Source organism: Aspergillus piperis (genome assembly GCF_003184755.1).
Source record: "Aspergillus piperis CBS 112811 unplaced genomic scaffold BO85scaffold_1, whole genome shotgun sequence".
Classification (NCBI taxonomy): domain Eukaryota; kingdom Fungi; phylum Ascomycota; class Eurotiomycetes; order Eurotiales; family Aspergillaceae; genus Aspergillus; species Aspergillus piperis.
The window spans coordinates 863,641-891,051 of record NW_020291591.1 but is presented as its reverse complement, the minus strand read 5'-3'; the positions used below and the strand labels follow the sequence as shown (position 1 = coordinate 891,051).

Genomic DNA, 27,411 nt, shown 5'->3' with positions numbered 1-27,411 from the left:
CCTCTCCTGAACTTGAAGGACAAGAACCTAAGCTTCTAGAGAAAGAAACACGATGGAAGCACTTACCCAAGAAGTTCGCAGACTGGTCGAAGCTGGTGATGAAATAACTCGCAAAGACGTCTTGGATGCCCTGCATAAGCTGAGTGTCTCAATTGAGTCTCCGGACGACACTGTACAGCGACTTACATTCTATGTACGTTTCCCCCCATTCCAAACAAACACGCCGAACTTGAGATACAAACTTCCAATTCTAATCTATTCGCCGTTAAGAACATGCAACTGGCCGGAATTCGTATCGGTATTGACCTGAAGCTCTTCGAGCTATTGCTTGAGGGTCCCCTTACTGTGGATGAGCTGAGCCAGAAGACGGGAGCCAATCAGGTCTTCCTTGGTGAGCTTTTTGCGTCTCTCTTCAAACGCTGGTTCTAATTTAAGCCTATCAGCTCGTATACTGCGCTATTTGGCATCTTATTATGCAGTCGAGGAGGTATCCAAAGATACCTTCACTGCATCAAATATATCGAAGACGTTTGCCGTATCTGGCCATCAAGCTGCGGTTGGACATATGTAATTAGACCACCTTTTTATCATTTTATGTACATTGAAAGAATAACTAACTTGATCAGGTGGAACAACTGCGGTCAGATAATCCAGATACTTCCCAGTTGGCTCAAGGAAAACAACTTTCCTGACATTCAGGACAATGTCAAAACTCCTTTTCAAAAAGCCCTCAACACCGACGTACCAGCTTTCATCTATATGCAGCAGAATCCCGAGGCCCTAGGCTATTTTGTGGAGCACATGATGTCTAACCGCGCCGGCATGCCTACTTTCCTAGACGCCTACCCAGTCTTGGAGAAGGCGACTGGTCTGAGCCCTGAAAGAGCCCTATTCGTTGATATTGGGGGTGGCTTGGGACACCAAGCAATTGGCTTCAAGCAGCGCTACCCCCAGCTCGAGGGCCGAGTGATCGTCCAGGACCTTGCCCAGACCTTAGCTCACGCCATTGACTTCCCTGGGGTGGAGAAGCAGACGTATGACTTTTTTACGCCCCAGGTTGTGAAAGGTACAGTCTATCCCTGGTCTCAGTTGCCCTTTTGATCCTTCATTTGTGACTTATCCAATGGGGAATTCAGGTGCGAAATTCTACTATCTGCGGAACATCTTCCATGACTGGCCCGACTATAAAGTTCTAGAGATTATCAAGAATATAATCGAAGCCATGGCACCGGACTCATATCTCTTGATTGACGAGATGGTATTGCCTAACACGGGGGTGCACTGGCAGCAGGCGCAATTGGATATGTTGATGATGGCTACTCTAGGAGCAAGGGAACGTACTGAGGGGCAGTGGTACCGTCTGGCGGAAGAGGCTGGGCTGACTATCAATCAAGTGTATACTTATACGATGAGCCTGCGGGATAGTATCATCGAGGCTGTGCCCAAGGCTTAGTCGCCACCTGGATTTATGATCTCTTTGATAAGTAAACCCAGGATATATTGACTACGAAGCTCGAATCGGTTATTTTTATGTCTTGTATTTAACCGGCTTACTTGGTATGGGAAATCTGGATGATGAGATATGGGAAACAACACTCAAGAGAACTAAGTACTAGGGACTGTAACTTCAGTCGGTCCGAGCGGTGTAGCTAACTGCTTTGTACCTACTGCCAGCTTGACTTAGGAGATATTGTGGATCTAGACTGAGCTGAAAAGCAATAAGGCGAAGCGCTAAATTAGTGCTGATTCGCACGTCAAAGCTGTATGGGATAGTAGCCCTTATACTCGGTTATAGGCAAGGAGCATCTGGCTAGTCCAAATGCGCTAATCGGTTAATCTAAGCGAGGTTCTGGCCATCTAATGTCTCAAGTGATCGAGCCAGTCAACCGTTGAATTTATCATGCTTTACTAGCTGGTATGACTGTCAATGCTTAGGGTTCCGGAAATGATGCTGAACAGGGCTAGATAGGAGTCTCTTCGATGGTAAAGAGGCAGCTATCTTTTGGCTAGTGTACAAATCAAGCTGATACACTGTGATTTGGATGAAGTAATTGATACAAGCATTCTAACCAAGGATTCGCGTCTTAATGTACATTTGTATCATCCCGCATGATTCAATGGCGTATGTTTTCTTCAAGTTCTGTACACCCTCTCAAAAATGGTGGCTTGCGGGATCATGGATTATAAAGTTCCCAAACAATAACCCAAATAGCATTGTACACCAAACTAGTCAATCAGATACAGGTCCTTGCAACGATAGTATATCATAAGCGATATCAATACATGACCTTTAGAACTCAAAGCTTCTCCCGTGGTTGCCTAATTGTAGTAGGGTGGGTTAATACCACTCAACAGATACTGTACAGCGACAGATATATTAACCCTACAATTCATACACCAGAAAGAATCCCACAACAAAAAAGAAAAGCAATCAAACATTACAATAAATCTATTTCCATATCCTACAATTGACTACAGACCAGCTCTCAGCATAACTATATAAGTACGTAAATAACGAACCTCCACCCGCCTGGCCGTTCCCCGACCCGCCCTCCCGCCGAGCCCCATCAACCAACTAACTACTAACCGCATGCATGCATCAACCATTCGTCCATCTCCACACCTCCCTTAACTGTTTGGCACTTCATCCCATCCCATCCTCCCTACCATCAGAAAAGAATCCCTTAAGATGGACCCAGAACCAGACACAGCAGACCCCTCCAACCCCCCCGTAATCAACTACATTCTCTCCTTCCTTCTAGTCGGGGTAGCTTGGGGGTTCACCACCCCTTTCATCCGGCGCGCAGCCGCGGACTTTGCAGCCCGCCAGCAACAGCAGCAGCAGCAGCAACCGGACACCATCACCACCACCAATGATGAAACCAACGTCCCCCTAACAGCTGTGTCTCCCGAATACACCGACGAAACACGCCCCGAGGATGAACGGGGAGAAGAAAGCGAGGAAGATAATCCTCCCCCAGCTAGCCACCAAGACCAGCAACAACCGGCATGGATGCAGCAGCAGAAACAGTCAAAACCACCATCCTGGCTCCGCAAAAAGATCACCACGTTATTCTGGACGGTTGTGAATCTGCTTCGCACTCCTGCTTATTCGATTCCCCTGGTGGTGAATTTGACCGGAAGTGTCTGGTTCTTTTTGTTGGTGGGGAAGCATGGTACGTCTGCTATACCATTACCCTTTATGGAAGTATGGGGTATGGAGTAATTGTATATATACTAATGGTGATGTATAGAATTATCATTAACTGTCCCCCTCGCCAACTCCAGTGCGTTTCTGTTCACCGTGTTGGGCGAATGGTATGTTGAGAGGAAGGTCATTGAGCGCGAGACGTGGTTGGGGATGGCGTTGGTGTTGGGTGGGATTGCGGTTTGTGTTATGGCTTAGTTTTCTTCTTTCTTTTCTATTACTAGTATCTAGGTTGTGTTATGGGTTTTTAGGGGTATAGTGTAGTATTCTAAGTTGGTGTGGTTGATTAGTGATGAGAGTCGGAGGCGAGGTATAAAAAAAAAGAATCGCAAAAAGATGTGCATCATCCGTGAATCGAACACGGGCCTCATCGATGGCAACGATGAATTCTACCACTAGACCAATGATGCTGTTGTTATTATGCTGTCTTTTTAATGATTAATATCACAAACAAAGGTGAGAGTCGGAAATTGGGCTGTATGAGTTTGTCTTTCCCACGAAGTTACTTGGCTATATGTGTAAAATGCATAATGTCATATGTTACATAAACTAAAAACTATCTATCATATCAACAACCGGGTATCCCATTGCCCCGTGTATCATGAAACCATCATTGCTTGTCATCATCATACCATACCGAGCCTGCAGCGGTATGCTGTCTGTCTGTTTATCTGTCCATCTAAGCCGACTCATCGAACGCCAGATTAAACACCACGGAACTAGTAAACCTTCGTTAGCTGAATTCACACCTTTAGGGTCTGGGAAACTTACCATCCGCACAGTCAAGAACCACATCGCTCCCATGAACTTGAAAAGTGACAATCCTGCCACACTCCACAGCACCACCGCCATGTAAATGGTGGCGCGCGTGTTCTCCGTCGTCTCCTGGTCGCTGCTGAACTCCTCCAGACCAGCCGCGCTGAGCACCACCGCGGCCAGGGCAAAGTTGCAGAACACCCATACCAGCACGACCGCACTACGGAATCCCTTGTAATAGTCGGCCTGGCGGTCTTCCTCGGAGACAGTGTTCTCCTCCTTGGGTGGCTTCGATGCGAATTTGGCCAGTTCGGCTTCGTATTGCGCGTTCAGATCGCCGTCGTCCTGCGGGATGTTGACATCGACCTTGCCGCCGGGCTTGAGGTTTGCCGACGGCAGTTTCTCTGCCTTGTCGTCTCCCTTCGTACCCCATGTGATGTCGTGAGTGTTACAGAAGGCGTAGATGTTGAGCACGTTGATGTAAGTCGGAGTGAGGAGAATGTATTGAATGAACTGTTTGGGTTAGAAGATAATGACATCAGCAGTGCTGGGATACTTACGGAGGTAAACATGTGCCACGGGTCCATGAAGATGAATGAGGCGAGGAACCACATCACATAGGTAGAGCCGAGCGACACGATAATCGAGAAGAACTGGTAGTTCGTGAAGAGATCCGAAAAGGTGAACCCGTTTTCCTGCACTTGTGATTGAATCGACTTTACGGTCACGAATACCGCTGCGAATGCCAGGTATATCATGATGCCAATCCAGAAATAGACCATTGTCATATAGAATTTGTTCGATCCACCGGGTCGGTTACCCAGCGCCAGAACAAAGCAAGTTACCAACGTCGCGAGGTAGAGCCACTCAAATACCACGCCAAGCACTTTACCAACTGTGCCCAGCAGGTCGTCATCGCCCAGATACTCTGTAAGGATATGGAAAACCAGGAAGAAATTGCCCTGTGCCGGTTAGTGATGTTTCGCCTGAGAGGGAGAAGCTACTTACAATGCCAAACCATGCGAACAGCATGTTGATGGTCTGATAGATGAACTCGATGAACAGCATGAACTTTCGCATGAAGCTATGGTCGCTTCGCCAAATCTGCCAGAAGTGCGCAATGGCATAAACCGCAGCGAAGAAACTACCGTTAAGCCAACGACGACGTTGAAGAATAAACTCGGCCATCCGGTCTGGGACATCGGTTTCACCATTGGACGACTTAACGTATCGCAGCAGCCAGCGGCAGTTGCGTTTCGACACGATCTCAAAGCAAAGAATACGATCCTCGGCCAGGTACATGTTTGCCGTGAAAATACCGGCATTGGCACCATGCATCTTCTCTCCCAGGAAATATCGTTCTAGCGGACCTTGTCCGTTCTTGTCGTTCTGCAGCGCGACGTATCGGTAGGCGGAGAAGGCACCCGGAAGGACGGTAATGAATCCAAACGCAGACTCCAGCGGCTTATCAAGGATGTTGCTGAGCTTGTACTCGAAGTTCTGTCCGGCAACCAACGGGTTGAGCAGCTTCTTTCCATGCGACAACATGACCTTGATCTCACCGCAAGCACCTCCACACATCGGGTCAACATCGAAGGCCTTCCATAGATGGTAGATCGAGTCCTTTCCGGGCCGCGTACCCGCATCCAACAAAACACAGATGTTCGGATCCAGCACGCGTCCAAATGCCTGGAAGAACCAACGGTGCGAGTTGATCTTCTTCTGGTTCTTTTCCTTCAGACAGAAGATCATCTGGACGGGGCAACCAGACCGAGGCTTGAGGCTAACCTGGCCTCCCTTCAATTCTAGACCCACCTGCGTGGTGTATTCATAGATATGTGCTGTGACATCCTTGCCGTTGACTTGCTGCTTGGCAATACCATCCTGATAGCATCCCAAACCAGCCAGGACAGCGCGCGTGCGCGGATTGATCTTCGCACGACCATCACTGATGACACACACCACAATCTTCTTCCATGCATCTTTGCCCCACGTCTTGCTTGATGTCCTGGAGCACATGTACTCAATGTTCTTGAACACACCAATCATCGTCCGAGCGAAGAGGAAATCATCCTCATTGTACATGGTGACCGCGATGAAAAGCTCCGTGTGCCGAGGTTTGGCGAAAAGCTTCTGACGTAGCGTAAAGCGCTCCTCGAAGAAGTCGGCTGGATCGCACGTGGCGGCAGAATAACGCATGTGTGTGAACTCATCTCGACCCGGGGGTTCGGCGTGAGGGACCTGACTGAGCAGAGCGGGCGCAATCGGGCAATCCAGCACGAGGTTACCGTTGAAGAGCTGCACCTCCTTGACGGTCTTCCATCGACGAACCGGCGCCGGACTAGGCGTAGGTGCGATCGTAGGCTCCTCTTCATACTCATCGGCATACGGATCCGGCCCGAATGGGTTGTCTGGTTGCAGTATAGGGACCCGATCATCGGTATACGATTGTTGATGCTCGGGATATTGCCCCAAGTCATAGTCTTCATGCGGCGTTACCGCCGGCTGGTAAGGTTGGGTATAGTAAGCGTCGTGATGCGCTTCCGGGTCAAGGGAGTATTCGTAACCAGGGTAGGCATGAGGGTGGTGATCTTCGTAGAGTTCGTTATGACCATAAGAATTTGGGAGTCTCTCCACCGAATACTAGTTCAGGAGCATGGCAATTAGCATCATCATCATCAATCACAACTCCAAGAACATCCGTACCGTTGGTTGTTCTGCCAGCCGATCGCTGGAGGGCATCTCCAGGTGTTCGCGAGGCGCATAGGGATTATCCGACAGCTGGTAGGCGTTCAATGGCCGGCCCGGTGACGGGGATCGAGCATCGAGATGGTGAGGATTCATCATGGGAGTGTGACTCTCTTCCTCCCCGTAGGGGTCTCCTGCACTCGACGGTCAGTATAAACGCCCTATGCGGGATGCGCAATTGAAAATGAAATGGCGGTGCGACAATGACAGCACAACAGACACAAAAGGTCTGTAGCTCTCGCATGCAGATACGAGCAAATTCCCTCGTATAGTAAGGCTCGCTCCCGACACTAGGGTTTCAGGAGGGAAATTGATGCGGAGAAGGGAGCGAATGCGCGACAAGTCACGGCCGCGCAAGCTGTCCCAAGTAGACCAGCAGCGGAGAAATTATTAAGAACCTACCCAAGCGATTATAGGACATAATGGCCGATAGTGCGTCGGACAATTAAGCGTTCCAATAGACCAGCCCCCTTTGTGAATTCCTGGCTAAGGGGGGGGAGGGGGAGGAATCGAGATTGGAGATTGCGCCAGGAGGGACTGGTGGAATGTGGGAATCGACGAGCGTTCAGGTCGCTGCGATAGCGCAGAGGCTCCGTCGCTGGCGGGAGTTTCAGATTCTGATAGGCGAGTCTGATTTATGGGGAAAATAAGGGACGGACGGGACAGGAGAAGGAAGAGGGAAATGAAGAAGAATAATCAAAGTAATAAAACGGGGGTCAGGATGTCAGAAAGAAAGAATGGTTGAACCGATCTTTTGGCAGACGACAGCTTTTTTTGGGCCGTGGGCTTTGCTCGTGACGGCGGTTCGGCCTCGTCGCCGCAGCGCCACGGACAGGAACACTAACACTAACAACTGATACTGCAGGATTGAGGGTGGAAAAAGTTGAAGCCCGTTGACCAAGGAACCGCGGGGACGATCAATGACGACGAGCAGATTGGGATAGATTGAAGAGTCTAGTGAAGTGGATTCGCACTCTGACTTGCCTTGATTGGGTCATCCCGACCGAAGTTGGGGGTCATAATCATAACAAAAGAATGTGAGTCTCCACTCGCCTTTTCTACAGACACACCCACGAGGCACTCTGCGGCTTTGCTATCTATCGCATGATTAATTCTAGATATCATGCTATGGATTAATGGACGACATGCTCTCAATTTTCATAAAGTACCTGAGTCCCACTAGAACCTTACAATCACAATTGTCCGACTGTCCTTCCCCTGAAACAATCCGCCTAAACACCCATGGATACTGAGTTTTGGCTCCATGGCTCATCGGATCTCCACTTTCATCACTGGGCCAACAGCTGATCGGCCCTCAAGTGTCACAGCCACGGGCTGCGTGGCGGTGTCCGACATTGTGCGCGTTGAACACGTTAGACAACAGGGTTCAATGGGGTCGCACTTACGGTTCATGTTCTTTTTATAACCTGCAGTCAGCTTGGCTGTCTCTGATGGGATGGTAAAAAGCAGCTGCCTGGTTGCATCTCGGATCATACAGCCCTGCGCGACGTCATAGTTGGCGGAGGGTCTCACCTTAAATACATCGGACTAAGAATAGTCTGGTTAGACTATAGTGTGGATATTAAGAGCACTGTGATTATGGTGGATTGACAAGGCATGTTATTTGCCCTTCGACGGCACAAATACGCGGAAACATCGCAATGCTTGATCGCCTTGTAGATGCTGCCTAAATGTTTCTGTGCTTCGTACTATTGTGTAATCAATAGTAGATAACCGGTGCGCTAATATTCTTAGGCAGAAAGAGATAAAGTACGATATTTGCGCGTTTGCAAACAAACAAGCACAGTTAGGTCTCTGTGATGAACAATTAATTCAACTCAATATACTTTTGGCCCTCCGGAAAATCGATAGCATGTGACTTTAACATACCCCCGATCCGGCGCCTTTTTCTTTCTTTCTTTTTTTTTTTCTATCAGCATTTGTAACTGCTGTGCTAGCTCGTCTCTACTAAACTTTTGTAGTTCATTCACGACACGTCTGTCTATATTTTAGCGCGCATTAGACTGCATATGCAGACAAATATGCACCAAGACAAAGGAAAGCCAGAGCCAGACTGGATGTGGGAGGAATGTGTCGCAACATAACCACAATGCGCCGTCGCCTCAGGAATCAGGCACGGACTACCGCCCTCCGCTATCGATAAAGATTCTGCGCCGAATCCCCGCCACCATCAATAATCAATCACCACTATTCAATCAGACTTTCTTTACAATCACTCAACACTCATTCATCATTCATACAAGCCATAGATTTCTCAATAGACGCTTCAAAAGCTTACAATCACAATGACCGTCACAGACTCTACCCCCGCTGGCCGGCAAGTCAATGTCCTCTTCGTTTGTCTCGGCAACATCTGTACGTCCTGGTCTCCCCCGCATTATCGTGAAATGCACCGCCAGCTAATCCAACCACCCAGGCCGTTCTCCCATGGCAGAAGGGGTTTTCCGCAACGTCGCAGCCTCCCATCCTCTAATCAATGAAATCGATTCCGCCGGCACTGGTGCCTACCACGCCGGCGAAGATCCCGATTCTCGCACCATGTCCACGCTCCGTCGCCACAACATCCGTAATTACAACCATGCCGCCCGCAAAGTCACCAAGCAGGACTTCCTCGACTTTGACTACCTCCTCGCGATGGATAAATATAACTTGCGCGATCTGTTGGATGTTCGCGAGTCGGTTCTGGCATCTATGAACAAGTCTGGCCCCGCATCGCGTGGCACCAAGGGTACCCGGGCAGCGACTGCGGCATCCCTTGCCGCGAGCGGGGAAGCAGGCGCCAAGGTTGCGGAGGTCCGTTTGTTCGGTGACTTTGGTACCGGTGGTGTCTTGCACGAGCGCGTCGGCGGAGGTGAGGTTGTTCAGGATCCCTACTATGGTGGGGTTAACGGCTTCGAGGAGGTCTACCAGCAGGTGACGCGTTTCTCGAAGAGCTTCTTGGAATACTTGGAAAAGAACCAGGGCACGGAGTCGGAGAATTGAGTTGATGGGGTTATAGAGAGCTTGGGCTTTCATAGAGTGCGCCTTTTGATAGAATCATTCGGGCGTGTTTGGTTGTAGATACCCAGTTATAGACTCGCTGAGCGAATAGTCAGGCCTTTACATGAGGTTATATAAGTGTGACAAACCAAGATAATAATAGTACAACTTTTATCGTACATTTACAAACTTTGACCCTTTTGCTTTAAGCTTCCCATAGTGTGCTCACACCCGTTCGCTGATTTTGATGGCAGCTTTGCATCCGTAGCGGATGACATTAACCAGCGGATCGTACGGACGAGCTTCCTTCGCATCATTTTCGACAGCATGGTCCAAATGCTCCAGCTCCTCATCGCGAATTCGTCGGAAAGTTGCCAGCATTTCCTCCAATTCTTCATCCAACTCCTCCCCCCGACTTTCAGCCTCCGCCTTCCAGGACAGGATCTCTCGCACTTGATCATTATAGTGAGACCCAATCTCGGTTTCTACAGCTTCCGTACAGGCCATTGCTGCCTCACGTCCCATCATTCCGGTAGACCAGCCCAGGAACGTTGCTGCGACCTCCCATACCGGATACATGGCCGTCGGCCGTACTCGGTGTTTCGCAATGAGATGGTTAAACGTGTCAAAGTGCCCCGCTTCCTGATCGTACATGTGTTTCATCAACGGCCGTAGGTGAGGATGAGAGCGCACGACTTGTGGTGTTTGCGCCGTGTAGATCAAGGTGGCTGCAAGCTCGCCGGCTTGGTTGACGCGGAGGGCTCGGTCGAGGAACTCGCGTTGTTGCTGGTTGAGGACATATTTTGGTTTCGATGATCCAGATGTCTGCTGTGACACGGAGGGATTCGCTGCGGACTGCCGCGTAGCTGTAGAATTGTACTGGCGACAGGTTTGTAACGTGGAAGGCGCGAGAAAGTCGAGGACGGCGGGAGGTGTTGGCCGAAGGCAAGGGGCCAGCGGAGCCCTTCGGAGCAAGCTGAGGGCCTTCATGATAAAGATAAATTATCCAATGGTCAATTGGAAGGCCGTTCAAGCTTCAGGGCGAGGTTGAAGGCCGCGGAGGAATGCCAGCAGCAGCCATGAGTTCCGAGGTGGTCCAACCCGATCGATAAGCCGCAGCCGCGCGCTTACACGCCTTGGCACGCCATCCCTGGACCGGAACGTCATGAACGAGCGTCGAGAATCGCTCCAATCGCTTCTTTTCACTTCCCGGCTCTGCTCTTTCACTTCACTAACCACCTTCGCCTTCACCACACCGCCCCCAACAGGGATTCACTGCTTCACTGCCTCCTCCGTTCTTTATTTCGATACGCGACCCTATTAATACTAGTCTCTGAGGGTGTTCACCGCTATTATTATAGAGCGACTCCGTCCAAGTCAGCGCTCTCTGGCCACCTAACTCCCTTTTCACACGGCGCGACTGCGGTTCAGGTGGCATCTGTTACCCTGGAAGCCATCCATTTTCCTGCTGGCGGCTTCCTTCCCTGAGCAGTCTAGCGCCGCTTGCCTTGTTACTGGTGTTACTAGGACCTGAATTCCAAGGCAACCTCTACCATCATTCACTATGGCTGACGACCTCGATGCCGAGCTCCTCGCTCTTGCGGGAGACTCCTCCGATGAGGAAGCATCCCCCCCTGCCAAGGAGAGAGTTCAATCTCGCAGTCGATCATCATCCCCTCAGTCTCCCGACGCATCGGCTATGGGTCGTAAAGGCACTGCTAGGACCGTGAAACGGGGCCGGAAGTCGAGAAGAAACGAGGATGAAGAGGATGGCGAACTGTATGTATTGTTTGCCACGCGTGTTTGCGATGCCGCTTTCTGTGGTCATCACTGCGACTCGCAGACTCGGCTAATATTGTACTCTCTATAGGTCCGCTGCTGAATCGCTCGACTCTGCCAGCATGTCCGAATCGGATTCAGGATCAGATTCTGAAGGCTCAGCCCCTGAGGCTGAAGATGAAGGCCCTATCTTCCCTTACGAGAAACTATACTACTCTGCTAAGGACAAGGAGGAAATCATGGCGATGCCCGAGATTCAACGAGAGCAGCTCCTCTCCGAGCGTGCGCAGGAGGTTGATCGTCATAATCAAGATCTTGCTCTTCGTCGTCTTCTGGCTTCCCGGGAGCGCGAGGAGGCCCGCAAAGCGAAAAAGAACAAGCGAAAGGCCAGTGTGGCAAATCTTGATGAGGGCAACCGCAAGAGTTCGCGTCAGAAGATGACGCTTGGTGGCCGTAAGGTGGGAGAGACCTCCGATGCTATTGAAGCCTACAAGCGGCAACGAGAGCAGAAGGGGAAGCGTGACGAGCTCCGCCGTCGTGAACCGGTCAAGGAGAAGACCCGTTCTCGCGATGACCGGATCTCCGACGAAGACGCAGAAGGCGAGAGTGAAGTCGAATGGGATGACAGGGAGCGCTCACCGTCGCCTCCGAAAGACGACCCGCCTGCTGAATTGCGGGATATCCAACGTACTCGGGTGGGTCGAAGTAACTTTGCCCAGGTCTGTTTCTATCCTGGGTTTGATGACGCGATCTCCGGCTGCTATGCCCGTGTCAATATTGGGCCGAACCGTGAGACTGGTCAGAACGAGTATCGTCTCTGCTTGATTAAGAGTAGGGAAACCCTCTTACGTTCGCGTTAGGTTATTCGTCGCTGACTTGTTCAGGATTTTCCGAGGGAAAGCCTTATGCGATGGAGGGCCAAAATGGCCGGTCATTCGTGACGAATCAGTATGCTGTGTTAGCACATGGAAAGGCTGAGCGCGAGTTTCCTTTTGTTGCATGCTCCGACTCTCCGTTTACAGAGGTAAGCTACTTGGCACGTCCTCCGTGTTAGCATGTACTGATACACTGTAGGCGGAGTTCAACCGGTATCGTCAAACCATGGCCGTCGAAGACTGCAAGATGGCTACAAAGTCAATGGTTGCCAACAAAGTCACGGATATCAATCGGTTGCTGAACCACAAGTTCACCAACGAGGAATTGAACGAGAAGCTACGCAAGCAAGGCTCGTTGGATACGAAGTACAAGTTCTTCAAGCGCGTGGATATCGAGAAACAGCTGAAGCTTGCTCGAGAAGCTGGCGATGATGCGGAAATGGAGCGGCTGGAGGCTGAGTTGGCCAGCATGGCGACACCGAAGCTCGCAGTTGGCAGCAATCCCAAGCCGCGCGTGGACAAGCCCTCGGAACATGAACGCCTAGCTGAGCTGAACATACGCAACCAGAAGCTCAATATCGAGAACGTGCGCCGGGCGCAAATAGAAGAGCGCAAGGCCAGCCGTAAAGCGGCTGCAGCTGTTGCTCGTGGAGAAGCCGCCCACAACCCGTTCATGCGCGTTAGAACCCAAGCGCGGACTCATTACGACGTCAATGGCAACGGCACCCCCACTGAGACTAACGCGAGCCAAGAGAACACTGCCTCGGAGACACCGTCTAAAGCGAGCACACCGGCCAGCGGTACCCCGGCGGGATCCCAGAAGAAAACCAGCAAAAGTGGCGTTGCCTCCATCCGGCACCGGAACATGGATGATGAAAACATTGCGGCCTTGGATTTGGAGCTCGACATTGAAATTTGATCTTGGATGAGGGAAAAAATTTGGACACATCTAGCACACCACTAGCATCCTACATACAGCATATACGATCTTGCCGACGGCTTCTGATGGAAATGGCACGATCTTGTTATTCGGGAAGCATTTGAGACAGCGTCGGGTTCCAGGGGGGCGGTGTTTATTGGCGTAACGAGAAACATATCATGGGCGCTGTACGATAAGAATAAAGCACCTTTATGAATTGGCTTCACCAGTTGTACAAATCTACGCTTTTCTTCGCAGCTTCTATACCTCCGCAATAGTCCATATTGCGCAATCCTTACGGGATAGATTGTGGCCGATAACGCGGCTTATCGGCCGATCACGTGTGATAGTAACGCGTGCGCGGCGCGTCCATTACTTACTATATTCTAACTATTCCGCCTAGTAATTACCACCCCCGTAGTAGATTCTCCGCCCTTGCATTCCTCCCACTGTGGACACCACCGTGCACATCTCCATTGACCTCGAATTCATATTCCAAAATAACCATAGACATGTCCTCGACCAATACACCAAACTAATACCTACACCCAACCCAAAAGATACCCACCCAAATCTCAATCACAAAATGTCATCCACGCCCTCCACACCGCGCACGACGCGCACCGCGTCTCGTGCAAACTCCCCCAACGCCGCCGCCGCCAACGACGACAACATGATGCTCACGCCCGGACGAAAGATTAAAGCCATGATGGCAGCCTTCGACAGCGACTCCGAATCAGAAAATGAACCAGCACAACAGAAACCCGATCGATCTACCACTACGCTAAGCAATGCGTTGAAACACAGCACTATCTCCACACAGCCTACGAACCCAGCCGATTCGGACGATGACGACTCGGAAGATGATGAGGATATTGTCATGCCGAAGGGGCGCATGGCTGCGCGGTTACAGGGCCATACTCAAAATCAGTCCGAGGGGCAGACGGCCTTTGAACGGGTTTCCAAGACGTTGCGGACGGAGAAGAAAGAAGAAGATGATGATGATGATGTGGTTATGGATGATGAGGATGAGGATGAGGATGAGGATGATCTTCCTACGGCTGGACCGAGGAGGAGAGGGAGGAATACTGCTGATTTGGTTGCGGAGGTAGAGATGGACGAGCGGCATCCGGCGCGCTCGGAGTCGCCTTTGTTTGTCTCGTCTCCTGGGAAGGGTCAGGATGATGAGGATGGAGATCAAGCAGGGTCGGGTAATGAGGAAGAGGCGCAGCCGAAGGCTAATTCTCGGTTCCTCGCGTTAGTTGCGCAGAAGCGCAAGGAGAGGGAGGAGAAGGAGAAGGCCGAGGCTGAGAAGAGGGCGGCGAGAGCCAAGCAACAGGAACAATTCAGCTCGGAAATTCTGTCTGGTAGTGAGAGCGAGGGGGAAAATGGATCTGGACGGAAGTTGACGCAGCAGGCGTCGCGTCCTGCGAGAAAGGCGAGCAAGAAGGCTCTGGAGGAGATGAATCGCGAGACGCAACGGATGAGTCGTAATATGCAGTTGGCGCATCAGGCTCAGACGAAGAAGAAGATTACGAAAGAGAGCTTTTTCGCTCGGTTTAATGCGGTCAAGTCTGATGAGCGGACTGCGCCTGGGGCGCCGGGGGAGAACTCGTCCACGACTGCTGATTCGTTGAACTCGTCTGATGCTGAGGCGCAGAAGGAAAAGGAGACTCCGCGTACTTCGCCTGTCCTTGGACCGGTCGAGAAGGAAGCCGGCGAGGGTTTGGGCAAAGAGGCGGAGACTGAGTTCCGTCCGTTGGAGGATATTCTTGAGAATCCACGTCCGCAGGCTGAACAACCTGTTGTAGCGAGGATGGAAATTGATGAAGCGCATACAACACAGCCGGGAAAGACGCCTTCCAAGAAGGAGAGAAAGGAATTAACGGGCCCACCTGTTCGCGTGCGTCTCACGCGCGAGGAGGTCGCCCAGCAACAGAAGGACGACTCGGACAGTGAGCTCGAGATTGTCACCTCCCCCGCCAAGTGTCGACGTATTGCAGCGTTCGAGAATGTCCCCGCCAGAAAGGCCCAGGAACCGGCGTCTATGATGAAACTGAAAGCCCTGGCGCACATTACGTCTCCTACACGCAAATCCGCCATGCACCCTGCCCAATTGTCCGCCACGGTACTGTTGAAGGCGAAGCAACAAGCTGCAAGGGAAAGGCAGCAGAGAATCGAGGAACTGAAAGCTAAGGGTATCCATATCGAGACAGCGGAAGAACGCGCCGCCATGGAGGATGAGCTCGAGAATCTCGTTGAGAAGGCCCGGAAAGAGGCTGAAGATATCGCCAAGATAGAACGGAAAGCGGCCAAGGGTGGAGATGAAGACGACGAGGACTGGGACTACTCTGGTTCTGAGGAAGAAGCCGAGGAGGATGAGGATGAGGAAGAGGACGAAGAAGATAAGCCTGCTGGTGAAGACGGACTTGTCGATTCAGAAGCAGGCGAAGGCGATGAATCAGAAGATGACCAGACGGAAACCATGTCGGTCGATGAGAATGATGCGCCAACGCAGAGGCGAAAGCGGCCTACCAGAGTTGTCCTCGACGACGAAGACGATGAAGATGAGGAGATCGATCCAAAGACGCCTGCGAAATCCATCGTCACGCCTACTACACGTTCCGTTGAGCGGCCACAACTTCCGACACAGAGCTCCAGCAACCTGATGAGTCTAACGCAGGCCTTTGCCGGCACAATCTCTGGCAGCCACCAGGATAATGCGCAAAGTGGTTCTACGATTCCTTACTCTGCTCCTGACCCGGATCCTATGGCTGAAGACCGTGAACCACCCGACTCACAGACGATCATTAGAGACAGTCAAGAGCCAAGAAAGGGGTCTGTCGATCTGCTGGCAGGCTACGCACAGTCTGAGTCACGAATCTCCGAGTCTCCTGCTCCGCGATCGACCCAGCTCTCCGAAATGCCAGATCCTACTCAGGATGCCGGATTCGTCTTTTCGCCCTTCGACCCTAACAAACGATTTCTCGGAACTCCTCAGTCGACCATCGATACCGTTGTCATCAACCGCGACAACCAAGATGGATCGCCAGCCCCAGCCCGCAGAATGAAGCAGCTCAAGCGCGGACGGACAGCCGACCTCTCCATGATCGAAGAGCAAGAAGAAAACGACAACGAGGGCGACTTTGAAATCGACGCCAGTGCCTTCGACGTAATGAAGAAGGCAACCAAGAAGCCCGCCGTGCCCTTCGACCGCAAGAAGAGCAAAGCCAAGGAGATCGTCGAAGAAGCAGCCGAAGAGTCCGACGACGAATACGCCGGTCTAGGAGGCGCCAGCGATGAGGATGACGACGAAGCCGAGAACGCCTACGACAGACAAATGATCAACGACAACAGCGGCGAGACCGTCGATGAGAAACAGCTGGCAGCCCTGAATGCGTAAGCTTTCCCCAACCCAGCCATATTACCCTTTAGAAGCTAACAATGACGCACCAGTCTCCACCAACGCACCAACGACGAAAAGCAAGTCGCCAAACTGCTCAAAGACATCACCACAGGAGCTCTCCGCCGCCGTCGCAACGCCGACGACGAGTTCGACCTCGACGACTCAGACGACGAGCTCCTCGCCCGCCGGCGTGAGAAACAGCGCGAGTTCGCACGCATGCGCAAAGCCCTCCTGGCAGACGAGAAGATCGGTGAAATCGCCGAAAACCCCAAGAAAGCAGCATTCTTCCGCGCCGTCGAAGACCGCGACGACGATGACGACGACGTGGGATTCGACTTCCTCGACGAGCCACAAGAATCCACCCAAACCGACGACCCATCCTCGCAAGACAACACCACACCCAACGACAATACCACCGCCAATAACAATACCAACAACCGCAAACGCCCCCTCGACCACACCACCGACCCATCCGACCCCCAATCCCTCCCACCCCGTCCCCCACCACACCTCCGCCGCACCAAACCCGTCTCCGCCATGTCCAAGAAACCCGCAACATTAGCAGAGATCCGCGAAACACTATCCTTCCTCACAGAAACACACGAATACGACTCCTTCCACGAGGACGCATCCATCGACATGGACGATATGGACATGGAAAACGACACAGACGAAGACGGCGACGATCCCCTCTCCACCACAGCCTACCAACAAGACGGCGCCCAAGAACCCCAACCAAAGGACCTACAACAACAACAGCAACAACCCCTCCCGCCCTCCCAGCGCCAACACCCGCGCCGCACCCGCGGCCCCGTCGTCGACCGCCTCGCCCTCCTCCGCCAAGCATCCTCCAACTCAGCCAACACCAACACCAACTCCACTACCACCACCACTAATTCCAGCGGAGCCACAGTCCCAGCACCCGGCGGAAACAGAATGGCATTCCACTCCGGCAGCTCCGGCGCAGCAGAACTTTCTGGCTTCGCGCGGCCCCCGCCACTCGTTCGGAGAACTACGGCTTCGTCAACGGGGTCTTCTACCTCGATTGGAAGTATGTCGTCTAGGACATCGAAGGGTACCGGTTCATCATTGTCTTCGACGAGTAAATCGGGTAATGTTTCTTCTGCTGGAAAGGGAGGGGGGAAGAGTGGAGCGGTGAATTATTATACTGCTGCTAGGGAGAGGGAACGGGAGAGGCAGTTGAGAGTGCAGGAGAGGGGAGGGAGAGAGGGGAATATGAAGGCGTTGGTGGAGAAACATGCGAGGAATCGATTAGGAGCGTTGGGGAAGGGGCAGTGGGAGTGATTCTTTTGGTAGTTGATTTTGGGTTTGAGGGGGAAGAGAGGGGACGGTATATGTGATGATTAATGGTTGGATTGTTAGTTGCTTTAGAGGAGTTACGGGCATCAGAGGCTTGGGTGGTGTTATGGTTTGATTAAGATTGTCAGAGTACATAACTGATCCTAACCATGTGCTTTTATTTGCATGAGATTGTGTTCATTATCAAGCAGCATATTATCAACTGGTATATGACCCGAAAGATAACCACATCGAAGTGAAAGGACTTTTGGTGCATTTACTACCGAGGTATACACATGTACCATATACCTGTCCATCACTAGTTATAGAATAGCGCTAGTCTAACTGCCCAATACCCGCAGATGCACCACCCAGCGACGGATACAGATCTACTGTCACTGACGGCGGGATTGCTTTGCATCGGCGCGGATGACTGTGTGGGTTGTTGTCGGACAGCGGCGGTGGCAGCCTCTGTTTGTCGCCGACTGATGTCCAGCGGAGGGTTGACACAAGCAGGCCGAGAGGTAGGCCCAGAATTGATTGTAGACATGTGTCGCAGAGCTTGCCCAATACGGTTTAGTTCCGACGATCGTATACGGAGAACGTCTGAATGATTCAGGAATCGGCAGAATCCCATCCTCACCGCCCATTAGCTGATGGCGAAATCGTCCATAGAACGGATCAGCTGTTCTAGCCCGGCGGCCCGAAACTGCGGCCCGGAGTGTCCTGCAGCAGCCGGCACATGATGCACCACATAATCGGCGGACAGAGAAGTAACATCGGTTGCCGTCCAGAGATTGCTCTTCAAAAGCCGCAGAACAGCGGTCACCTTGGGCGGCACCAGCGTTGGGTCCGGTTTGGTAGCTTCCAAGATAAGCTCAATCGTCCGCAAAAATGCCGTACACATGCGCCCCCATCCCAGGCTCAGGTGCCACAGCCCGACCACGCAAGCCTCTAGGACAAAGCTCCACTTGAAGTCCATAGGTCGTAATTGAGAGATGGCATGCATGCCGCCCACGAGGAAGTAATGTAGCATCACGATGGGAACAGATTTGAGTCCGTGGGATGCTTGGAACAAGAGAACGAGGGATCCAAGTATATCCAGGGATTGTAACTTTATCGATTCTGGGTCGAAATCTGGATAATGAGGATGATTGGATGTCGGGTCGGCATTTAAACTGAAGATTTGGCACAACGCCACGACCGTCGCCTGATAGTACATGCTGCAGTCGGTCGTCAGTAAGGCACCGAGCGACAATCTATGTTCTAACTCACTGAAGTGTAAGAATATTCGGCGCAGGGTTTTCATCTGGCGAAAGGACGGATGGTAAGCTTGCCCGCCACTCCTGTAGTCTCTGATAATTCTGACGGCCGTACTCCCAATCGTCTTGGGTGAGCTTGACGCCCGGAAACTTTAATGCGAACTTGGCAGTCTCATTGACAATTGCGACCAGTTTGTTGCGGAAGCACAGGGCCGTGTGATTGAATGGCCGAAAAACCGGGGTTTGAAAAGGGTAGGGCCTCCATTCTTCGTCTTCATCCAAAACCGCGGCCTCTTCTTGCGAGAAGCTCGCAGCAGGCGGTTCATCCCAAACCGGTGTCTTTCGATAAACTTGTGCCGCGAGTCTGTTGTGTCTCATCAGTTAGGGCCCAAGCGTACATGGAGGGTCGCCACTTACGCCTGCACATCGAAAACGCCACAAGCAACGAACTTATGACACCGGGATAACGAGTCGACATCGGCCTCTACATCGGTAGCAAAGTAAGGGGCCGACTCGCGGTGAAGCCCCAGCTGCCGACTGAGCTGGGCGCCATGCATAATGTAGCGGGTCCCCAAGCGGTCGATGCCAAAGGTGCAACAGAGCAGGCCAATCATGATGCTGGACTGGGCCGTGGGAAGGCCAGCATCATCCTTTTCTGACTGCCACAGATGCTGCAGGGCAGAGTACAACTTCTTGCCCAGAGCCTTCTCCTCCCGCCGATCAGTGATGCGCCCCAAATGGTAGGAAGAGCTCTATCGAGAAAAGTTAGTGGTTGACGTTCAGTACTCGACATCAGACTGCAGTGGCGTTTACACAGCCGAAAAATAAGAGCGTGTGGACGAGCAGCGACGAGCAAAACCGCTTACTCCCGCTCTCCAGGTCGCGGATGAACATCTCCTGGTCGACCAGGCGCCATGTCGGGTTCTCCCAGGCAAAGAAGAGACTGAGAAGGTGGCTGGCTGTGGTGTTATCGACAAGGTCGGTCCAGGATTGGATGTTGCTGACCTGTACTAGAGGGGTCTCAGTGAGAGGATGAGAAGTGCTGTTTGGTTTAGTGGCCAATGTTATGTGCATGCGGTTTAGAGAAATCCCCGGTTTTGGCCGCGGTGAGAGTTGAGGATCCGATATGGATCTGGCAGCTAGCAGCGCCGCAAAGACATCTGGAGATGCTTGAAAGTGTCTCTGCGGGGAGGTGGCAACCGGTCAGTATGGCAATGCTTTGAGTACTCTGGAGAGGCGAAGTGGCAACATCGTAGGCACTACGCACATTCAGAATGTCCTCTATGGAAGAAGCCCCCGTCTGCTGCGTGTCGGTTATGATGTCGCTGAGAAGCGATTCGTAGGCAACGACCTTGTTGCGAACGGATTCGAGCTCCAGCTGTTGTCGCTCGCGCTTAGAACCGGCATAATTGCAGACGAGATCCAGACGACGACATTGGCGACAAACGGGTTTACGACCATCACACTTGGTCTTCCTGGCGCGACAAGCGACACAGGCGCGTGGCGTCCGTTGCTGGTTGGCCTTGACGGAAGGCGGCGCCAGCCGAGGGATGGCAATCTTCAAGTTGCGGTTGGCGGACGGGGCGGAATCGAGAGTAGGCTGGGATGGTGAGAGGTCGTCAGACGCGCTGCTGGCATCAGAAGAACCCTGCATATCCAACTGAGCTGGTTGGAGAGGGAGAACAAGCAGGAAACGAGCAGACAGAAGAAGAGAGAAAGAGAAAACAGAAACAGAAGCGCCGCAACAAGGAAGAAGGCAACTAGGAGCCCTGCTAGTTGCCCGATGCGGCAATAGCCACTCCGTCACTGGCTGATTCAGCTCGGCGCGCCAAGCCGGAAGTCTCCCCGAGCAATGATTTGCTGTTATTTTCAATTCGAATTGTTCTCGATTCTTCGATTTTTCGATTTGCCACTGTCAGCAACATCTGATAAGAAGTTTAACCATAGCTTATAGCCCAGGATACTTCTGCCGCCGAGGCTTGTACACAAGCTTGCTATGCTACATTAATCAAGTTCATTACAACAGACTTTGCTCTGCGGATATATTAATTGATCTAAGTAAGACCACTATATGCGATAACGTCACTAGTGTAGAAATTTTTACTCTTTAAAATTTGGGTCGAGACCCTTTTGTCCGGTACCTAATCTTTGGACCTCTCAATCAAGGCAGAAATGGATCCTTGCTAATCCCGCGGGTTTGATTCAAACCCCGATTCAGATATTGTCAGGTACCAAAGTTTACGCTCTAATTTCTTTGCATAAGGAATCTCATAACTACTTATGATTAGTTCTCCCGTGCAATCTGAGATAGATTTCCTTGTAATAAGCATACCCACAGCGGTGGAGAGGGGGAGGATTGTAAACCCCAGATACTGACTCGTAGTCACAATGCAGCATTGGCATAAGCGTAGCTCCCACACACAAACTCGAGGGGTAGATCTATTTTATTGTTGTTGCCTGGCCGGTGTGCAAGGACCAAGGGGTCCAACCCCTCGGGTTTGATCTGATTTTGGTTTGAAAATCAGACCAAAAGGAGGGGCTGAAAATCCGGGGTAAAATCCAACCCATGACTAACAAACAAACCAGACTAATTCTGCAGCCAGCCCCTTCCGTCTTGTACAACTTCGGGTGTATACATTCACCCAATGGATGCATGCATGGAACAGGGATAGTATACTACGAACAAAGAAAAAAAAAAATAATGTAACAATCAAATCATAACATCATCATTGTATATGCAAGGGGCTGCAATGCTAGATAAAAGAACACTAATACCGGCCAATCAATCAATTCCTCCACACAAATTGATCAAGCCAGCTTCGCCTCACGACCCGACCTTCAATCATCAACACAACCAATCAGCTCTATATACAATATACATCGGGTTCAATCGTGAAGGCGATAAAAAAAAAGAAAAGATATAAGGAGAAGGTATAAGGCCAAAGCTTACACAGAAGCAAAGAGCTCGTCGAACTGCTCCAGCGCGATCTTAGTCGCATCAACGCCATACAGCTCCTTCTGCACATCGGCATCCGCCCACTTGTCGGGCACAGGGCCCTTACCCTGGCGGAGAGCAGCGAACTGGCGATCACGCTCCTCCTTGGCGGCACCTTCACCCAGGTGAAGAGCACGGCCGGAAGCGGCAGCCAGCTCGACGATAGCGTAGGCACGGTCCTTGCGCACCTTCTCGTAGACCTTGAGGGCCTTGTGGATGGAAGCTGGGGTAGTATCGGGGAGCTTGGAGAGGACAGCACCGATGACACCACCGTCCTCGATGGCCTGGGCGGCACCCTGTGCGAGATGGGGCAGGGTAGGGTGGCAGGCATCGCCGACAAGGGCGACGGTCTCATGCACCCAGGTGGGGAGGGGCTCGTGAACACGCAGCTTCCACTCGCAAACTTCACCCTCGGGGACGTAGTTCAGCATACGCTGGACCATGGGGCAGAAGTCGCCGAAGACACCCAGCATGACGGACTTGTCACCGCGGGTGGTGTAGGTGGCATTGGTGGCGGCGGCGAAGTGGGTGTCAGGTTGGGTGGTGGAGAGGTTGTAGATGGTGTTGTTAGAGACGGGGTAGGCAATAATATGACGCTTCTCGCCGATCCAGCGAGTCACGCGGTTGCCGTTCATGAGCTCCAGGAGCTCGGGGTCGTCCTTGATTTGGTCCTTGTGGATCATGATACGGTAGGCGGCCTGGTGGGTGTCCTTGACGCCGGCCTTGATGCCGAGGAGGTCGAGCATGGCCACGCGGGTCTGGGACTTGATGCCATCACAGGCGAGTAGGACATCGGCCTCAACGCGGTAGGCCTGTTCGGGGTGGTCGCGAGGGGTAGCGGTGAAGGAGGACTTAGGACCGAAGGTGGTGTCGCTGGCGGTAGTGGCAAAGTGGAAGCGGATCTGGTCCGGGTGCTGCAGGCAACCTTGGTACAGGTGGCCGGCGAGGGAAGACCGGTGGCCAACCATGTGGGGATATCCGTAGGTGTCGTGGATGTATTCCAGTGGGACGTGGGCCAACTCCGAGTCCGAGGCACCAACTGTTCGGTTTTATTAGCATTGAGCTCGGTGTTTCACATACGAAGGACTGTAGATGTTTCATATTTGGAAAGAATGCAACACGTACCTCTAACGCTAGTGGAAGTAATGTTAACAGCCTCGGCCTCAATGGGCTTCCAGACGCCCAGGCGATCCAGCACGCGGGCCATGTTCGGGGCCAGTTGGATACCAGCTCCAACGAAGCCCAGATCGTGTGCATTCTCATAAACGTCGATGTGCTTGAAGCCTTCCTTGGCCAGGGCCAAAGCGCAGGTCAGGCCACCCATGCCTATACAACAACACTACTATCAGTATCTTGCCGTACCCTCTATACTAAACCCTATTATAGGGCGGCAGAGAAGAAAAGGATGTACATACCTGCACCCAGAATGGCAATCTTAAGGTCTTGCGGAGTTTGCGCCATGATGATAGTATAGTATGTAAAGAAAGGAGAATCAGAGAGGAGAGGAGTCTATGAGAAACAAAATGAAAGAACTTTGAAGCTGAACAGAGCAAGAAAAAGTAGAGAGAACTGGAGGATTAAATAGAGAACTCTGACCGGCAATCGGAAATGGCACGGCGGGAATAATCTTACCCGCGGGAGGGAATGGCCTCCCCACGTCCCACAATCATCCATGATTTCATTGCTGGAGGGAACGAAGCGGGAGGCGAAACTCTGTGCTTTCCCCCCGGAAAGTCTCCCTCTCACACACCACTCTCTCACACATTATGTCAAGTGCTTTCCAGTTGGATGACGGTTTGCCTTTGCCAAGTCTGGCGGCTCGCTTCTCCACATCGGCAGTCAAACCCCGTGGGGCGAATCAATTTACATCCGGGGCAAGGCAAAGGCAATGAGAGGCTGTGGAATGCGGCTTACGTACACTTCTGGAGAGAGGGGGAAAGTAGGGTTGCCTCGGAGTGGAATCGGCGGATGAATGGATGGGGGATAAGAAAATATGGAGAAAATGTACTATGTTGTGTGGATGGGTGTTAATGTGGAAGGTAATAATGGATAGGGATAGTAGTAGTAGTCGTAGTAGTAGTAGTAGTAGTAGTAGTAGTCGTAGTAGTAGTATTGAAGTCAGCTGAAAATATACTTGATTAGGTATCATTATCAATTACACTAATTACATCTTGTATAGTATATGGTACTAGTAAGTAGCCTCAACACCATCGCATCCAAATAAATGCAATGCAATGCAATTCCATCACCCGTTCATAGGACCAAGGAAAAATAGCAAAAGAAAGAATAGTCGAGACTTCTTATACGTTGTTACCCACTGCTCCAAGGACCTCACCCACTGCCTCACCAACCTTGGGGAGTCCCAAGTCCCCAACCAAGTCTGCAACATCGGGAGCCAACTGGATCACCAGCTTGCTGCCACCATCGCCAACCACAGTGAGCAACTTTTCGGTGGGCTGACCCAAATCCGAAACCAAGTCACCGGCATCTGTGCCGACCGTCTTAACGACCTGACCTACGCTGTCGCCAAGGCCAGTCAATCCCAGTGCCTTAAACACCTCGGCCACGGGCTTGCTGAGCTTGATGATAAGGTCCTTGGCGTCCTCGCCGGTAACCACCAAGATGCAGTCAATCACCGGTGCCAGCTTCTCAACGAGCCCGTTGGGGTTTTTGGCGTAAGGGTTGTAGTCCCAGTTCTGACGACGCTTCAGGCTGCTGCCAACGGCACCCAGCAGGTCACCAACGGGCTCGCCCAATGCGTTCAGGCCAATGCTGTCGAAGAGGCCCTTAACGTCCTGGTCCAGTTGAATCAAGAGGTAACCAGTGTCCTTGCCGGTGACGACCAGAAGCTGCTCGACGGGGGCACCCAGATCCTTAACCAGCTCGCCAATGCTGCCGGCGTCCTTGATGATCTTGCCCACGGGCTTAGCAAGGCCGGTCAGGCCCAGGCTGGAAAGAAGGTCCGCAACGGGCTGGCTGAGCTGGACAAGCAGTTGTTCGGTGCCATCACCAACAACGGTCAGAAGGTGATCAGCCTGAACGCCCAGATCCTGGAGGAGGTGGCCGGTACCGTGGCAGTGGCCGTTTTCACAGCCGGGGGTCTGCGAGGGAGATCCAGCGGGGACCGAAGAGCTGGGGGTACCCCAAGGAGATGAGGGGCTAGGGCTGCCAGGGTAGCCAGAGTTGGCCGGTCCTGAGGGGCCAGCAGGACCAGCAGGGCCACTAGGGCCGGCGGGGCCAGAGGGTTGAGCAGCAGGTGTAGAAGGTCCAGCAGGCTGTCCAGCAGGACCGGTAGGACCAGCGGGAGCGGCAGGGCTAGGGGATTGGCCGGCAGGGCCGGTAGGAGCACCGGGGCCAGCGGGTTGGCCAGTCGGCTGACCAGCGGGAGCAGCAGGAGCAGTTGTAGTGCACTCCGGAGAGCCGGGGGAGGCAGTGACGGGAACGGTCGTCGTCAATGTAATCGTAGGCTGGGGCTGGTAGCCAGGCAGCGTTGGAACCTGGGAAGCAGGGTAGGTCGACACCTCGGAGGGCTGAGATCCCGAGCCAGAGCCAGAGCCAGGGTAAGAGCCTGAGCCTGAACCGGGATAGGAGCCAGAACCGGTGCCAGGCGCAGAGCCGGAGCCAGTTCCAGGAGCAGGGCCAGCACCAGAGCTAGGAGCAGCGCCTGAGCCGGGGTAAGAACCAGAACCGGAGCCGGGGTAAGACCCAGATCCAGGAGCAGAGCCGGATCCCGAGCCAGGGTAGGAACCGGAGCCAGTGCTGGGAGCAGCTCCAGAGCCAGAGCCCGGGTAGGAGCCTGAGCCTGAGCCAGGAGCAGGTCCTGAGCCAGATCCCGATCCCGAGCCAGGATAGGAGCCAGCACCGGGGGCAGAGCCGGAGGAAGAGCCGGGGTAAGGTCCAGAGCCAGAGCTCGAACCGCCATTAGGCTGGCAGGTACATTCGCCGTCGCGAGCATGAAGCTGGCCGACGGGGCTCGCGAAGGAGCAGGCGGCCAAAGTGAGGGCCGTTAGGATCGAAGCCTTCATATTGAAACACAAGCGAAGGAATGGAACTAAACGACAACAAAAGGAGCGGTGGTCGTGAAGCGAGGGAAGCAAAAAAGGAAAGAGTGAAGGGGAGAAGGCGGAGGGATTAGGATTAAGATTAAAGAGAGACTTGCTTGACCTGCGAGAGAAGAGAGAGGGATGGAGAGAGCAGCAGTAGGGCATATTTATATGCGGATGAGCAGTATCTACACTCACGGCTCAACGTGAGGCGATTTCTCCTTTTCGCTCGCATTCCCCACGAACTGAGATTACAGATTACACCATTAAGCCCCCTCTCCACCCCCCGTGTTCCTTGTGCCAAGCTCGCATTATCCAAGATTATTGTCTTTGGTGGCTCACCGGCTGCAAGCTCAGTGGTACCTGACAGTGTATGATCCGGAGGATCGACAAGTGTGGACGGCACTTGTACGTGATCCGTGAATGTCAAGGAAAGGGGGATCCACTGGGCTGCCAGACCCATCGAGTTGATAGTGGGACCCTAATTTTTGGATCGTCCTGGCTAGATAGGCTAGACTCGAGTCGTGTCGTGCACGCAATGCAATCGGGCTGCATTCGTAAGTGCCGGTGGCAGGAGCACCGACAAGAAACTATGTTGTTTAGCATCGCTGTAGCAAACAAGTTTCAGGGGAGGGGGGAGGGAGGCATAAGGCAACTGTTACCAAAATGGGAGAAGGGGGAGCAAAAAGTGAAGCATTGTGCATTATTACCTCGGTTGATGGTGTTGATGTTGGGTTGATGCCTATCCTACACAACTAGTACTACTGCGAACATTATACCCTATCCTGGCCGACAAGACATGGCTAACCCGGTCTTTTCGCCTTCAGCTAGCAAGACTACCTTCATTGTGGCTGTATAGTGGACGCCGCAGCTGAAACCCGACCATAGAGCAGTCGCCATACTCAAAGTACAAATTGTGATTAACTACCCAAAGTACTAAAAAATCAGGACGTGGCCAAGAGGGCGAGAGTGACAGGCACGAATGTTTGTGTCTGGACCGAAGGGATCGACAAGGCGCTTAATGCAAGCGTGCAGCAAACTATCGAAGTGGCGCCTCGAGCAGCTTCAACCGCGCACGAGCAACGAATTAACTTCCGTTCTACTGTTCTTCGGGCAGCTTA

General features: G+C 52.4%; 10 protein-coding genes and 1 non-coding gene across 11 annotated transcripts; 5 read left to right on the top strand and 6 right to left on the bottom strand.

Moving 5' to 3' along the window:
• Positions 1 to 6: 6 nt before the first annotated feature.
• Positions 7 to 1,453, top strand: BO85DRAFT_494179 (O-methyl transferase B; the record flags this gene model as incomplete). The annotated part of the gene is made up of 5 exons (XM_025663861.1): positions 7 to 193; positions 271 to 391; positions 444 to 567; positions 627 to 1,066; positions 1,137 to 1,453. Exons 1-5 carry the CDS (start codon positions 53 to 55, stop codon positions 1,451 to 1,453), a joined length of 1,143 nt encoding a protein of 380 aa, XP_025520731.1. The 5' UTR covers positions 7 to 52.
• A 1,162-nt stretch (positions 1,454 to 2,615) lies between these two features.
• Positions 2,616 to 3,634, top strand: BO85DRAFT_473489 (uncharacterized protein). The gene is made up of 2 exons (XM_025662625.1): positions 2,616 to 3,176; positions 3,255 to 3,634. The coding sequence occupies exons 1-2, from the start codon at positions 2,690 to 2,692 to the stop codon at positions 3,404 to 3,406; spliced, it is 639 nt and encodes a 212-aa protein (XP_025520730.1). The 5' UTR covers positions 2,616 to 2,689; the 3' UTR covers positions 3,407 to 3,634.
• Positions 3,548 to 3,618, bottom strand: BO85DRAFT_t3. The gene has a single exon. It is a non-coding gene; the product is annotated as a tRNA-Gly (tRNA).
• Positions 3,635 to 3,912: 278 nt separating the features above from the next.
• chsA (chitin synthase class I) lies at positions 3,913 to 7,133 on the bottom strand (the record flags this gene model as incomplete). Its single annotated transcript, XM_025663121.1, has 6 exons — positions 3,913 to 3,927; positions 3,980 to 4,477; positions 4,525 to 4,926; positions 4,973 to 6,607; positions 6,671 to 6,846; positions 7,115 to 7,133. The coding sequence occupies 6 exons, from the start codon at positions 7,131 to 7,133 to the stop codon at positions 3,913 to 3,915; spliced, it is 2,745 nt and encodes a 914-aa protein (XP_025520729.1).
• A 1,885-nt stretch (positions 7,134 to 9,018) lies between these two features.
• ltpA (tyrosine protein phosphatase LTP1) lies at positions 9,019 to 9,715 on the top strand (the record flags this gene model as incomplete). Its single annotated transcript, XM_025655502.1, has 2 exons — positions 9,019 to 9,088; positions 9,150 to 9,715. 2 exons carry the CDS (start codon positions 9,019 to 9,021, stop codon positions 9,713 to 9,715), a joined length of 636 nt encoding a protein of 211 aa, XP_025520728.1.
• Positions 9,716 to 9,826: 111 nt separating this feature from the next.
• Positions 9,827 to 10,765, bottom strand: BO85DRAFT_8611 (demethoxyubiquinone hydroxylase family protein). The gene has a single exon (XM_025665738.1). It carries the CDS (start codon positions 10,700 to 10,702, stop codon positions 9,938 to 9,940), a length of 765 nt encoding a protein of 254 aa, XP_025520727.1. The 5' UTR covers positions 10,703 to 10,765; the 3' UTR covers positions 9,827 to 9,937.
• A 147-nt stretch (positions 10,766 to 10,912) lies between these two features.
• On the top strand, positions 10,913 to 13,541 carry BO85DRAFT_464809 (RNA polymerase-associated protein). Its single transcript, XM_025662009.1, has 4 exons — positions 10,913 to 11,491; positions 11,583 to 12,322; positions 12,376 to 12,515; positions 12,566 to 13,541. Exons 1-4 carry the CDS (start codon positions 11,277 to 11,279, stop codon positions 13,283 to 13,285), a joined length of 1,815 nt encoding a protein of 604 aa, XP_025520726.1. The 5' UTR covers positions 10,913 to 11,276; the 3' UTR covers positions 13,286 to 13,541.
• Positions 13,542 to 13,717: 176 nt separating this feature from the next.
• On the top strand, positions 13,718 to 18,274 carry BO85DRAFT_515412 (uncharacterized protein). The gene is made up of 2 exons (XM_025664784.1): positions 13,718 to 16,684; positions 16,742 to 18,274. Exons 1-2 carry the CDS (start codon positions 13,872 to 13,874, stop codon positions 17,994 to 17,996), a joined length of 4,068 nt encoding a protein of 1,355 aa, XP_025520725.1. The 5' UTR covers positions 13,718 to 13,871; the 3' UTR covers positions 17,997 to 18,274.
• Positions 18,275 to 18,621: 347 nt separating this feature from the next.
• Positions 18,622 to 20,940, bottom strand: BO85DRAFT_8600 (putative C6 transcription factor). The gene is made up of 5 exons (XM_025665737.1): positions 20,520 to 20,940; positions 20,066 to 20,434; positions 19,670 to 20,004; positions 19,266 to 19,616; positions 18,622 to 19,213 (listed from the first exon to the last, which is right to left on the bottom strand). The coding sequence occupies exons 1-5, from the start codon at positions 20,904 to 20,906 to the stop codon at positions 18,640 to 18,642; spliced, it is 2,016 nt and encodes a 671-aa protein (XP_025520724.1). The 5' UTR covers positions 20,907 to 20,940; the 3' UTR covers positions 18,622 to 18,639.
• Positions 20,941 to 21,993: 1,053 nt separating this feature from the next.
• BO85DRAFT_515410 (putative monooxygenase) lies at positions 21,994 to 23,708 on the bottom strand (the record flags this gene model as incomplete). Its single annotated transcript, XM_025664783.1, has 3 exons — positions 21,994 to 23,286; positions 23,373 to 23,573; positions 23,663 to 23,708. 3 exons carry the CDS (start codon positions 23,706 to 23,708, stop codon positions 22,199 to 22,201), a joined length of 1,335 nt encoding a protein of 444 aa, XP_025520723.1. The 3' UTR covers positions 21,994 to 22,198.
• Positions 23,709 to 24,547: 839 nt separating this feature from the next.
• On the bottom strand, positions 24,548 to 27,136 carry BO85DRAFT_454881 (uncharacterized protein; the record flags this gene model as incomplete). The annotated part of the gene is made up of 2 exons (XM_025661350.1): positions 24,548 to 26,266; positions 27,131 to 27,136. The coding sequence occupies 2 exons, from the start codon at positions 27,134 to 27,136 to the stop codon at positions 24,548 to 24,550; spliced, it is 1,725 nt and encodes a 574-aa protein (XP_025520722.1).
• Positions 27,137 to 27,411: the final 275 nt, after the last annotated feature.

Coding starts and splice junctions, on each gene's coding strand:
- BO85DRAFT_473489 (XM_025662625.1), top strand. CDS start 2,690: ATGGACCCAGAACCAGACACAGCAGACCCCTCCAACCCCCCCGTAATC. Junction 3,177..3,254: donor TTTGTTGGTGGGGAAGCATG/GTACGTCTGCTA, acceptor GGTGATGTATAG/AATTATCATTAACTGTCCCC.
- BO85DRAFT_8611 (XM_025665738.1), bottom strand. CDS start 10,702: ATGAAGGCCCTCAGCTTGCTCCGAAGGGCTCCGCTGGCCCCTTGCCTT.
- BO85DRAFT_464809 (XM_025662009.1), top strand. CDS start 11,277: ATGGCTGACGACCTCGATGCCGAGCTCCTCGCTCTTGCGGGAGACTCC. Junction 11,492..11,582: donor GATGAAGAGGATGGCGAACT/GTATGTATTGTT, acceptor TACTCTCTATAG/GTCCGCTGCTGAATCGCTCG. Junction 12,323..12,375: donor TCGTCTCTGCTTGATTAAGA/GTAGGGAAACCC, acceptor TGACTTGTTCAG/GATTTTCCGAGGGAAAGCCT.
- BO85DRAFT_515412 (XM_025664784.1), top strand. CDS start 13,872: ATGTCATCCACGCCCTCCACACCGCGCACGACGCGCACCGCGTCTCGT. Junction 16,685..16,741: donor CAGCTGGCAGCCCTGAATGC/GTAAGCTTTCCC, acceptor ATGACGCACCAG/TCTCCACCAACGCACCAACG.
- BO85DRAFT_8600 (XM_025665737.1), bottom strand. CDS start 20,906: ATGCAGGGTTCTTCTGATGCCAGCAGCGCGTCTGACGACCTCTCACCA. Junction 20,435..20,519: donor CCATAGAGGACATTCTGAAT/GTGCGTAGTGCC, acceptor ACCTCCCCGCAG/AGACACTTTCAAGCATCTCC. Junction 20,005..20,065: donor CGCTCTTATTTTTCGGCTGT/GTAAACGCCACT, acceptor TTTTCTCGATAG/AGCTCTTCCTACCATTTGGG.